This window comes from Equus asinus, chromosome 10 (genome assembly GCF_041296235.1).
Source record: "Equus asinus isolate D_3611 breed Donkey chromosome 10, EquAss-T2T_v2, whole genome shotgun sequence".
In the NCBI taxonomy this organism is placed as follows: domain Eukaryota; kingdom Metazoa; phylum Chordata; class Mammalia; order Perissodactyla; family Equidae; genus Equus; species Equus asinus.
This window is the reverse complement of record NC_091799.1, coordinates 54,042,001-54,054,963: the sequence shown is the minus strand read 5'-3', so window position 1 is coordinate 54,054,963 and position 12,963 is coordinate 54,042,001. Positions and strand designations below refer to the sequence as shown.

General features: G+C 59.3%; 1 protein-coding gene across 11 annotated transcripts in view; it reads right to left on the bottom strand.

Annotated features, from left to right (window-relative positions):
* Positions 1 to 447: 447 nt before the first annotated feature.
* KCNN1 (potassium calcium-activated channel subfamily N member 1) overlaps positions 448 to 12,963 on the bottom strand; it is a 29,889-nt gene continuing 17,373 nt past the window's right edge. For 4 of the 11 annotated variants that reach the window (XM_070519444.1, XM_070519443.1, XM_070519442.1 and 1 more), the window contains 5 exons: positions 11,783 to 11,924; positions 8,869 to 8,979; positions 8,136 to 8,263; positions 3,519 to 3,588; positions 448 to 1,015 (listed from right to left, as the gene is read on the bottom strand). In XM_070519444.1, coding sequence (XP_070375545.1) covers positions 761 to 1,015; positions 3,519 to 3,588; positions 8,136 to 8,263; positions 8,869 to 8,979; positions 11,783 to 11,924 — 706 coding nt within the window. In that variant the 3' untranslated portion in view covers positions 448 to 760. Of the gene's footprint in view, positions 1,016 to 2,476; positions 3,005 to 3,518; positions 3,589 to 7,194; positions 7,367 to 8,135; positions 8,264 to 8,868; positions 8,980 to 11,782; positions 11,925 to 12,963 lie in introns of those variants that run through there. The other 7 variants (XR_011506406.1, XR_011506411.1, XR_011506407.1 and 4 more) reach the window with 6 other exon arrangements.

Sequence of the window (12,963 nt, the reverse complement as noted above, 5' to 3'; positions counted from 1 at the left end):
GGTTCACTTCTCTGAGCCTCAGTTCCCCCATTCAACCGTGCCCAGGTGCTGGTGAATCATCAGTGAGGTAATTACATTACATTCCCTGTATACAGCAGGTGCTCAATGCATGTCCAGAAAAGACTGAATGACCCTCCTCACTCGCGTGGCCCCCCCACTGGACTGCACCCCAGCGAAGCCAACTGGTCCAAGGGGAGGACAGGCGCTCATCTGCCGCCTGGGCCGTGCTCGCTCCCCGCAGGCTCCCTCTACTGGTGCCAAGTGGCACTGGCACCGATGTCCTCAGGGAGGCGTCCCTGACTGCGCTCAGGCCAGGGAGACAGCCAGGCTAGGAGGGTGATGGGGACGGGCTCTCCTTGACCCCCGCATCCCTTCTGGGACCTCGGGCAGGGTGTCCACCTGCATGTGGTGACCACGAGTGTCCTCCCGCCACGCACGACAGGCAGCAACCGGGGGGCCTGCTTTATTCAGAACCGGCAAGGACCCCTCTCCCGGCTGCTCCATGCCTACGGGGGGCCTGGAGAGATTCGGGGGCCTGGGGCCCAGAGGGCGCTCCAGGGTCCCCAGCTGCAGTCAGAGGAAGCAGGTGGCAGCTGGCCCCTGCCCTCTGCCTCGACGGTGGGGTGGGGCGGGCCCCAGGCCGCTCAGCCCAACTCCGCTTCGGTTCCTTGAACTCCAAGAGGTGCCACTGTATAGAGCTTCCTTGAGGGGGTGGCCACACGATGGCCAAGACTGAAGGGTCTGGTGGTAGGCAGGACTGTCACCCGCAGTCCGAAGGGGCCATGGGTGGCTCCCTGCGTGGGGGGCTCTGGGCCACGTGGTCGGGGGTGCCGGGCCCGGGCCGGGGAGGCAGGGGTGGTGGAGGCGGGCGTATGGCTTGGGCGATGAGGCCGGGCAGGGCCTGCAGGGAGGTGCCCAGGGCGTCCAGGCGGCTCTCGAGGGCAGCCAGGCGGGCCTCGAGCTCCTCGTGCTGGGCATGCAGCTCGGACATGAGGTCGCACATGACATTCTGGGTCTGCCGGAGACAGAGAGGTTGGGAGAGAGGAGAGTGAGAGAGCGGGAGGGACAGACAGAGGGACGGTGGGCCAGCCCCTGTTGGGGGCAGCCACCAAGGGGACCCAAGTGAGGGGCGACTGTGAGGACACCCCGGCCCTGCAGGTCTCCTGGAGGCCCCAGAGAATGGCGGGAAAATAGGCGAGGGAGAGAAGGTCTCCCCAGCAGGCTGGGGGCGTGCTGAGGGAGGTCCTGGGGCGGGTGGACCAGGCCAGAGCGGCCCCAAGGGCATGGACTGGCCACACGGTACAGGAAGCCAAACGGTGGTCTTAGGCGCTGCCTTCGCCCGGAACGCCGGCCCGGGGCCTGAGGAGGCTCTGGCCGTGCTGCTCCAGGCTGGGGACGTGGCTGAGCAGGAGGCGGCTCAGGGGTGACCGCCCCCTGCACCCCACCTTAGACGGGGGAGGAAACAGGGATCCGCGGGGAGGTGACCACCCCGAGGATCCGACCCAGTCAGACAGGGGCACACGACAGCCACAACAGTTACTGCTACCGCAGGCAGCGGGATGTGCCCTCCACCCGGAGAGCAGGGGGCGGTTCCGCCACAGGCCAGACGCGCCCCGGGGGCGAGGGGGAGGCCGGCCGCGCACGGACAGCCCTGGGCGCAGACGCCTCTCGCCACCAGGTGGCGCCAGAACGCCGTCCCGCGTCTCTAACCCCAGCCGGGGCGGGGGGCGGGGGGCACAAGGCCTCGGCGCCGGGTGGACGGAGGACGCAGGGGGCAGCGCCGCGCCGCGGGAGGGAAGACCCGCAACCCTCGCTGCACCGCAGCGAGACGGGAGGCGGCGCCTCCGTGCAGTGCCTTCCAGCCTCCGCGCCTTCTCCTCTGCCGTGGGCCCCCGCCCCCGCGTTACTGGCAGGCCTACCCCCACCCCAGGGGACCTGGGGACCCCCTAGGGCCCCTGACCCTCGTCCCACCTGCCTATGGCGCCACAGTCCCCAGGGCCACATCTAGAGGCATCCAGCCCTCAGATGGTTCTTTTTGGCCTTCTCTGAGGTTTAAAAACACTTTTTATTAGAATATTTCATTTTATATTTATTAGAATATTTAATTTTTCTCAGAGAGGAATTAAATCAGCAAACTTGGAAGCATTAAACTTGGAAAGCCTTCAAATTTAATATTGGAAAATGTTTTAACCTTGTTTTATATATATATATATATATATTTTTTTTTTTTTGCTGAGGAAGACTGGTCCTGAGCTAGCATCTGTGCCCATCCTCCTCTACTTTATATGTGGGACACCTGCCACAGCATGGCTTGATGAGTAGTGCGTAGGTCGGTGAGTGGGATCCAAACCCGAGAACCCCAGGCCACTGAAGCAGAGTGTGCGAACTTAACCACTAACGCCACCAGGGCTGGCCCCAACCTTGTTAAATTTTAAAAATTAGAAACCCATATAATCCAACGCCATTAAAGACTTACTTCAAAGAAGCCTCCATTAAGCGCATTTTCAGAGGAGTGTACCACTGTGATTGCAAGGATTAAATAACTTCTAAAATTTCAAAAAATTCTGCTAAGAGGGGACTGACACGGATGACGGAGGGTAGGAGGCGGCGCGCTCCCAGAGACGCTTCGGCTGTGCTCCCGGCTGCCCCTGCAACGCCGAGCTCGGCAGCCAGGAGTCCTGTCTGCTCTCACAATTGTGCTCTCTCCAGGTTTCTTCAGGGTTCTAGAATATGTTTTTCTTCTGCAATATGCCCTTCCGAATTCCATTCACGTAGGTTAATACCAAATTAGATTGTATTCTCTTGATAGCGATGAAGAGGGTGGGTCCAAAATGCCCTGGGCACACACAGTGGAGCAGAGTAGGACTTATTCTCCAGAGAGAACAGTCAGTAAGGAGCCTCCAGGGGACGGGGCCCGGGGCAGGGCGCACAGCCGGAGGGCTCAGGAGAGCGGCCGATGTCCTGAGAGCTTGTCCACCTCAAGCTGGGCCAGCTGTCACATCTTCTACCGGACAAACACAAAGCAGAAAGAGGGCAGGACCTGAGCTCAGAACAACTAGACCCACTTAGAACACAGACTGAGCTTCTAGAACACCAAGCTCCACCGTAACATCCTACAAGACGTCTACCCGCCAAGCAAGCAAGTTCCACTGATGTTCTAACTGGAATTTATATCCATAGCAGAATTTTGTTTTTCTCAACTTTTAGAGCTTGTGTGTCATGATAAGCCTAAATACGAAAGTACCACTTCACTAATTTAGCTCCCTAATTATATATTCTTATTAAAGCTATTTTATTAGATGCTAATTTTTAAAAAATGAAATACCGCCGTTAGAGTAGATTTTACACACAGATGTGGATTCCCAGCATCTCTCGCAATCAGAGCCTCTGCCCCCAGCGGGCCCTCGCAGGTGTCCCTTCGTGGCTCAGCCTTGCATCCCTCGCCTGTCACCCGCCTGCCCAGCGGGCACCAGGCCAGCCCTCCCTGGCAGGGCCCCGCCCCGCCGCGCCCCGCTCACCTTGGCCAGGTCAGCCAGCGTGTTGGCCTGGGTGTTGAGCTTCCCCTGTTCAATCTTCACACTCCGGAGCCTGGGGGACGGGGCGGGGAGAGCGGGGTTGGGTGGAGGCCGCAGCGGGGCGGGGGTCCTTCATGCACCCACCCACCGGGGTCGCTCTGTGGGACATGCAGCTGGGGATGAGGCGGGAGTTGGGTCGGGCTCCCCACAGTCCCTTCCCTCCCGGCAGGTGCACAGGGGCAGCGAGGCGTGGGGGCTGGCTCAACCACTGCCCACAGCGCCCACGGGCTGGCCGTGTCCACAGGGCACAACTCAGGATGTCCCAGGACTTGAAACTCTAGGCCCAGACACCAGCCCTGGCCGCCTCCTGGGGCTGGGGCGGCGCTCCTGGAGCTTCCCGTGTGTGCTGCCCGCCCAGGACCACCATGCACCCTAAGCCCCAGGGAGACACTTACTTCTGAGCTCTGGCAGGACCCAGCGGAGCAGAGAGAAACCACAAGGCACCTGTCATCTCAGCACAGCCAAGCGGCGCGTGCCCAGCCCCGCCCCCTCCCACATGCGCCACCCCTGGGCCAGGCAGGGACCCCAGACAGCCGAGGGGCTGCTGCCTTCAGGGGATTGGTGCCAGACCCTCAGGGGCGTGTCCACCCTCTGCCCACCCCCCCGCCCCAGCGCCCACCCGGCACATGCGGCTGCCCTCAGCCCTGCGGTCCTGTGGTTCTGCTGTCAGCAAGCCAGTGCCGCACCTGGCCCCAGAGCTGGCACTTAGTCTGGAAAACTCTGCCCACGCCATTTCCCGAGGGGAAAACGCAGGCTGAGGAGCAAAGCCACTGCCTGCTAACACCGCAGCAGAATTTGAACCGCACCAGCTGCTCAGCCGAGACCTCAGGCCCCCGACAGCTGCCCACAGAGGGCGGGGGGGTTGGACAGTGTGTCTGCACCCTCCTCTCCATCCGCCCTGTGGCTACACCAGCCCAGGGAGACTGTTTCTAGCAGGACTCTCCTGCCTGCTTGTCCAAACCCTGAGCCTGTGTGCCCACGCAGAGGGATGCTCGGGGTCCACGCAGGCCAGCTGCTCCGGGACCTGAGAGGACCCAGCCGCGCTCTGGGGGAAAGGCGAGGGATGCGGACACCACCAGCCTGGAGGTGTGGGGTGCCTCGGGAGGAAGCGGAGGCCCCCATGGGCCTGACGCTCCTTTAACTGGAGGAGTCACTCTTGGCTTCCCTGGAACCTCCCTGTGAGTGGTGCTCCCCAAAAAGAGCTGTTGGAGTCCTAACCCCCAGGACCTCAGGACGTGGCCTTATTGGGAAGCAGGGTGTTTGCAGATGTGCCCAGGTTGAGACGAGGGCAGCAGGGAGCTCTGGTCCAGGATAGCCGGCGTCCCTGGACAAAGGCGGGAGCTTGGACACAGACGCCACCGAGGGAGGCCGAGGCGGAGACCCAGAGAGCTCTCCATGAAGATGGGGAGCTGAAGCCCGCGGCCACCGGCCAAGGAGCGCCTGGGCTCCAGGAGCTGGGAGAGGCCGTACAGACCCTCCGCCAGCCCTTCAGAGGGAGAGGGCCCGGCCGGCACTGCGGCTCTGGACTTCTGGCTGCCAGACCGCGAGACAATAAATGCCACTGTTTGAAAGCACCCAGCTGCAGGACTTCGTTAGAGCAACCCTAGGAAATGTGTACCCTCCCCCGGCCCCTGCTGTGCTCCTCCAGCTGTCCTCTCCCACACCAGTTCTTCCTTTTCACTGGCTGCTCACACAACATTCCCATCACAGGGACTCTCTCCAGCTCAAGAACATGCCATGGCTCCCACATCCCTGCAGTCTCCCTGGCACAATGCCCATTCCTACCTCCCCACCTTTTCCCAGGCTCTGCACACTCCTTAGTACATGTGCCCACCCCTCAGTTTCCTACGCAAATCCTCTCCACCCTTTAGGCCCTAGTTCAAACTTTCCTGATTCCACTAGGATCACTTTTTTGGGGTGGTGATGCCAGAGGACCTAAGGGTGAGATGGTCTTGCTCCAGATCAAGGGGATGAGCAACGCACAGAGCAGGTACATTCTCCCCAGACCTGGCCCTCCTTCAGTTCCCACCCTCCCACTTCCACAAAAGAACCTTCTGGAACATCCCTTGGAGCAAGGTCCAAGACAGGGCCATGCCTTCGTCCCCTATGCCTGGCACACAAGCTCATACAAGAAATGCTTGTGGAATGACTGAATATATTGAGAGTGGTAATGACAACAATGACGGCAGTTCCCGTTTTTAGAAAATACTGTGTGACAGGCTGGCACAAGTGAGTCATCTGGCCACTCAGTCATGTTTGATCCACCTCCTACTCTTAGAGAAGAGGCGTTACCGTTGTCCCCACTGTACAGAGGAGAAAATGAAGCTCAGACTAGCACAGTCACTTGCCCAGGCCCCATAGTTAGATGGCAGAGACCAAATGGGGACCTGGTGGTCAGTTAACAACTGTGGAAGGGTCAACAAGGAGGGGTCCCTGTCCTCAAGGGCCTTGGGGTCTTGTGAGGAGGTAGGACTAACAGCTGGGCACAGTGGCATCGAGTCAGTGGGGCACCAGCCTCTCTCCCTGCTTTGTAGGTGACGGTGAGGCAGAGGCGGGGAGCGGGGTGGGGGCACTTGCTCTGCGCCAGAGGCTATGCCAGGCACTTCTGCACTCATCCCATTTGGACCTCCCCACAGTCCTGTGAAGTAGGGACTGTTAGCATTAGAAATCAACCCAATTCTAACAGTTAACACGATAAACTGTTGTGTTTGTACCTTGTACAAACAAAAGGATGTTGTCTGTACAAACACAATAAATGTAAATGGACTAAACTTTAACTAAAAGACAAGGATGTAAGGGGCACAAGGAAGCTTGAGGTGATGACTCTGTTCGTTATCTTGACTGTGGTGATGGTTTCATGAGTATGTACAGATGCCAACACTGATTGATCTGCACACTTTAAATACGTGCAGCTGACTGCACCTATTGATTGACTGTGTGTCAATAAAACTGTTTTTTTTAAAAGACGCAAAAATGATTAAACAAGATGAAAAAACTAAAGTCCTGCTGGTTGAGCTTCCTCTCTCACGGCCTGGCCTCTCCATGGTCACACTCACTCACTCTCTGGTGCCCAAGGAACCTGGGCCCTCCTGCCAGCCAGCTGCCCCCCTCCACGCTCACACTGGGGGTCTCGCGCCGCCTCTCCTCTCTGTTCCCCATGGCTGCCTCACTGCCTTCCTGCTGGCTCAGACCTAACGCCATGTGCCTCGCTCTCCGGCATGTCGGCCTGAGTCTGGCCCGGGCGTTTGGGGCAGGGACTCGCCCAGGACAGGTCGGTTGTGGGTGGGTTGCCCAAGATGTGACACGGGAACCTATGGGCTCACTCTGAAAAGTGCCTAAAAACATGTTTTTACTATTTTAAGTCAAGCACCACATGACTCCACTGTAATTTATATTTGAGGGCCTCACCCCACAGAATTTGGAGCTATTTAAGTCCTAGACTGGGTGCTGTCCCAGACGTCCTATATGTGGCCACTGAGCACTTGACATGTGGCTGGTCTGAATAAAAACAGGTTGTAAGTGTAAAAGATACACAGGACTTTGAAGATTTAATACCAAAATTTTTCTAAAACACCTCATTGATGACTTTTATATTACTCACATATTAAAATTATAATTTGGGGGATATATTAGGTTAAATAAATATATTAAGATTTATTTCACTTGTTTCTTTTCACTCTTTTTTAAATGTGGCTACTAGAAAACTCAAAATTATGCATGTGGCTCACGTGACATTTCCAGTGGACAGCAGCTGGCAGATTATCATCTACAGGAAAAATCTGGGCAGCCGCCTGTTTTGGAGAATAAAGTGTTTTTGGAGCCTGGCCACACCCATTTATCTTCTCTGTCTTCTTGCCACAAGAGCAGAGTTGAGTGGTTGTGACAGAGACCTTCCGGCCCACAGAACCTGAAATATTTAATATCTGGCCGTTTACAGAAAAAGTTTGCCAACTCTGGCTGCCCATCGGACTCATCTGAGGAACTTAAACGTGAGCTTAGGCTGCATCTCAGACTCTACCGTAACTGCTGTTGGGTGCGGCCTGTGGGATTTTAAAAGCCCCCCAGGTGAATCTAATGAGGAACCAAGGATGAGAACCACTTGATTGATAATTCTCAGGATGAAGGGACAACAGAGGAAGTTGAGAAATTTCTAATTACCCCACATGATCACACAGATCAGGCCACAGATTTAATTCTGAGTTTCCTGGCAGCCAAAGCAAAAAGGGGAAACTACTTCAAAGTCCAAAGGGTAAAGTCATTTTGGCTATTCCAAAGAATAAAATATGCTTCCTGGACTCACGTTAGGTAGTTTGCATGACTTATCAGAACTGATTGTCCTGAGTGAGCGCCAGGCCCTTCACCTGCCTCCCTCTGACCATCCCACCATCCCAGCCTGCAGAGAAGCTGTAGGTCCCAACCAACGGACCAGCCAGCATGCGAGCGGCAGTGACAAGGCCACAGGGAGATGCCTGGCCCGGCCTGCGGCCTTCTCCTGGGGGCCACGGCTGCCTCCGAGCCAGGTGGACACGGAAATGTGAGTGGGAAAGGTGCTGGACTTACTGATGGATGGCTTGGAGGAACTTACGCTGGTGTTTCCGAACCCGGGCGTGGTCTGGCTTCTTCACCAACCTGGTGTGTTTGTAGATAAGCCACGTCTCCCTGAGAACGTTAGCAGCGGCGTTTTTTACCTGGGGCGAGGGAAAGACCAGTTCCTCAGGGTAGGTGCAAAACTACGGAAGGCTCCAGAAACTTCTGGAAACCTCCGGAAACACCCATCTGGGGTCCCAAGACTGTAGGGCAGGCCATGTTTGCACGTCCGCCTCTGTGCTGTGCGTGTGTGCATGCACGTGCATGGATGTGTGCCTAACACACTTACATCACTCACTATTAGCCAGGCCCCTTGTGCATACTTTGCAAATGTTAACTCAGTGGACCTACATATGCAAGTATCTTTCTCATTTTATATATGGGGAAACTGAGGTACAGAGAGGTCAACCTGCCGAGGTCAGACAGCTTGTAAGTTGCACCTGGCTGCCTGGCTGCAGAACCCTGGCCTCCCGCTGTGTGGCCCGCAGCAGGGCTGTGACTGGGCAGAGGTGGATGCCTCTGGCTGTTGCCACATCTCTGTGCACAGCTCATGGGCATTTGTGTGGGTGGCAGAGCCCAGCAGTGTCGGCACGCACAGGGCTGTCAGTGACCTGCAGGCACGTGGGCATGCCCAGCATGTGCAGAGGCAAGGCGGGGAGGGTCTGACCAGGAGGGCAGGTAGCCGTGCTGGGACTGGCGTCCTTACCCGCTTGGTGAGCTGAGTGTCCATCATGAAATTGTGCACGTGCTTCTCCGCCTTGGTGAGCTCCAGCTTCCGGGCCACCACGGCCACCACGAGTGCCGTGCAGCCGGCCCCCTGCATGGGGGGGCACATCAGCATCTCACCTCACAGGGGTCCCAGGCTACGGTCAGGACACCCTCCCTCCTCCAGGAAGCCTGCCCTGACTCCACTCCCACCTCTGCCCCCAAAGTCTGCAGTGTCAGCAGACATCGTCCCTTCAAGTCCACCGGCTCCTGAGCCCAGCGAGCATGTCCACAGATTAGCTTGTTCAACCCCACAGCCCCGGGAGGGAGGACGACTCTTCTCTCCACTGGGCAGACGGGGAAGCCGAGGCTCGGAGATAAGAAAGGTACAGGACATGGGCGGGAGCTGCAGGCACATGCAGGGCTCACGACCACGGAGGTGGGCGGGTTTGGGGTGCTGGAGACAGAGGCCCGGCTGACACATGGGGTCAGCTGGCAGCATCAGAAGAGTGGGGAGAGAAGGGTCAGGCGGTGGCCCACAGGGGCATTTGCAGGAGGGAAGAGGCAAAGGGAAGTTCCCAGGAGGCTGGGAGCAGAGGGAGGGACGCCTCCCGACAGTGGGCTCCCTGCTGGACACAAGTGCCCTCACCAAGATGCCCTAACTGCAGCGGACCCCGGCCAGTGGAGGAGGTCAGGGAGCACGTGTGTGTCCCCCAGGGAGCCGCTGGGAGACAGAGAGGGCAGCAGCGAGGATGAGTGGAGGGCTGAGGGTGGGGTGGGGAGCAGTGAGACGAGGCACAGGAGGAGGGAGCGGGCTGGCAGTACTGCACAAGGAACAGGCCAGGGAGCCCAGGACCCCAGACCAGTCCTCAGCCCCAGAAGCGGCGGGAGGCAGGCGGCAGGGGCAGGCAGGGGGTGCCAGAGGGTGGCTCCCTGCCTGCGATGGGGGCTCCCCGACCCCTTGCTGGCTGGCTGCTCCCCCTCCCATGGTGGCTGCGCACAGCATGGAAGGAGGCCCAGGATGGGCCCCTGGGGTGGGGCCTGGGCAGGACTTCCGTCTTCTTAGGGATGGGAGGAAACACTCATGGAGAAGGCTGGGCAAGGGCCAGGGCAACCATCGGACGGTCCTGTGGGGCTGGACGCCAACATGCTGAGCCTGGGTGGGGGGGGCACAAAATTGCTCCCCAAAGGAACTGTGTCACAGATTCCTGGCCAGGGCAAGGGTCTTGGGGAGACCTGGGAGCCCGTTCTCAGGATAAGCACTGTCAATCGGGGCAAAGAAACGTACTGGAACCCTGCCCATGGAATACTACACAGCAAGGAAAAGGAAAAGCTAATGGCTTCACACAGCAGCATGGATGCCATGTTGAGAAAAAGATGCGGGGCTGGGAGGCCCCGCCGGGACGCCCTCAAGTTCAAGAACAGGCAACTCGTGGTTGGTGAGATGCTGGAAGGGGGTGAGTCGGTGGCCTAGTGACCAGGAGGGAGCACATTTGGGCAAGGATGGAGGAGGAGAGCGCTAACAAAAAAGCTAGAAACGGACCCAAGCGTGACCACGCATGTGAGTGCAGGGGGCGCGGGCAAGGAGCGGCTCGACACGGAAGAATTTTCTGGAAGGAGCCGAGTCCCAGAGGAGGGAACATGGCTTTTCCAGGTCTGTGTGGGCTCTCCGGGTCTGAGCTCGTCCGGTCCGCGAGCTCTCCTTGTCCGTCTGTGAAGCCCCCTTGCCGCGGCGGGGGCTGCTGGGTTTGGCTGATCCTTAGCTTCTTCCCTTCCACCCTCGCAAACTAACGTAAGCAAGCATGAGCAATGCGCTCATCTAAGACAGGGGCCGTGTCCGCCTGGACCGCAGAAGGGAGGCCCCGCTGGGGGCAGAGGAGGACGTGGCCCCCCAGCTTGCGTCCAGACGGGAGGGGACGAGAGGTGAAGCGGGGACAGAGCCGCAGGCCTCCGGGGATGGTGACCGCCGGGGACGGTCCACACGCAGCCGAGGGGCCTGGCTGAGCGGGGGAGGAGTCGTGGGAACGGCGTCTCACTGTTCAAGAACAAACGCTTCTCTCTGTGCCGAGAAAAGGCTGCCCTCCAGGGAGCGGCCTGGCGTGGACCCTGGGCTGGGGCAGGCTGGCTCCTCTGCCTATCGGGCACTGATTTTCCACAGACGGACGTGTTACTAACTGCGGGTGGGGAGAGGTGTTCCCACCGCGCATCGGACCATTCGTAATCCAAAACACGGACAAGCATTTGTGGAGATGAAAGAAGCTTGGAGAGAAAGAAGGTTCTGGAAGGTGGGGATGGGCTGGGAACTTGATGATCGAATCAGTTGAAGAGAAGGTGCCAGATGTCAAAGGTTGCCCACACCCCGCACGGACTCGAGAAGTCTTTCGGGAGCTGGGGGTCTGCCTGGGCCCACCGCGTCACGCCACGGGGCTCAGGACCCCCTGACAGTCAGGCAAGGGCGGGAACCGTGTGTGATGGCACGGCTCAGAGGACAGTGACTGGGTGTCCGTGGCGCTCATGGTTGCAGGCATTTCACAGAAATGAACGGACTCAGGCCCACAACAAGCAGAGGACAGGGGCGTTGGGTACAGTCAGGGAACCAGCGGCCTAGAAGCATCGAGCCCTCGCCTTGGACCCAAGGGCTGTGAATTCAGTGGACTGAGGGGAACAGAGGACACTCCGTTCAGAGTGGACCACAACATCTGGCCTGGCAGGCACAGCCGGAGCTGCACATCTGGGGCTGCAGGAACCCCAGGAGGCAGCCCCAGGATGCCTGTGGGTGCGGCTTCCACACCATGCCAGAGCGAAGGAGCAGGGCGCTGGCGGGGTGGCCAACATAAGGACGAAGTCCGACCCTGGGCAGCTCGCGATGGGGTGAGCTCCCCATTGGTGGGAGTGTGCAAGGGCCCTCCCCTTACCATGATGCCGGTGAGCAGGCACACGCCCTTCCCGCAGTAGGTGTGGGGCACCATGTCGCCGTAGCCAATGGAGAGGAAGGTGATGGAAATGAGCCACATGGCCCCCAGGAAGTTGCTGGTCACTTCCTGCTTGTCGTGGTACCTGGAGGGAGCCAGGAAGGACCCGGTCAGCCCACGCTGGTCCCTCTGCCTGCATCGTGCTCCCTGGGGCAGCACCAGGACAGCGGGGCCCTGGGCCCACCTGGCTGTGTGGGGGCCTCGACCTCAGGCAGCTGATCATGCTGAGGGCTCAAAGTGACAAAGGCGCCACTGCAGGGCTGGGTGGGGGGTGGTTAGCGCCGGGCAGCCCCACAGTCCTCCTGAGGGCCCCACGCCCTCCTCCCCAGCACTCCTTCCAGACCCCTCCCTTCGCCCAGCCCCCAGGCTGCTGCCCCGGACATCAGCCCTCCCCGGGCCTGGTTACAGGGCAGAGAGGGACCTGGGTGAGGGCGTGTCCACACAATCCACCTCCCCAAGACAGACACACTGACAGACTCGGATACGGGCGGCCACGGATGCCAGAAGCAGCAGGGAGTGGGGCGAGGATTTAGGTGAGACACCAGGAAGAACTTCCCCAGCCAGCAAGGCCCAGGGAAGGGAGGACGACGATGTGGGGACACAGGAGGCTGGAGAATCACACCCCGGGACTCGGGAGAGGAAGGGAAGTCAACACACAGAGGGCAGCAGCAGCTGCCCCAAGCCGGGGCCTGAGGCTCTTCCGGCAGTGGGTGGGAGGGAGCTTGCCCAGTCCTGCGCAGAGGCCTGGGGCTCGACTTCTGGTACCCAGGGGACAGAGCCCAAGGCCTCGTAAAGGACATGATTTTGTCCTGGTCACACAGGATATGAATGGGTTCTGCCTGTGCTCAGCCCAGCTGGGGGCTGAGGGGGCGGCCCTCTGGGTCTGGGGGTGGCTCGAGGTCTGCTCCAGCCCTTTCCCAGCCTGCAAAGCCCCTCCAGCTTGGGGGGGGGGGCGCAGGGGCAGAAGCCTTTACAGATGGCTCCCTCTGTGCCAGACCTCAAGCCATCTGATGCCCGTGGCATGGAGACCTCCCTGGGGCAGGCGTTCAAGGTTAGAGGTCAGCTGAGGCGGCACGGTGGAGGGGGCCCTGCCGGGGCAGGGCTGTTCCAGGCAGATGGGGCTG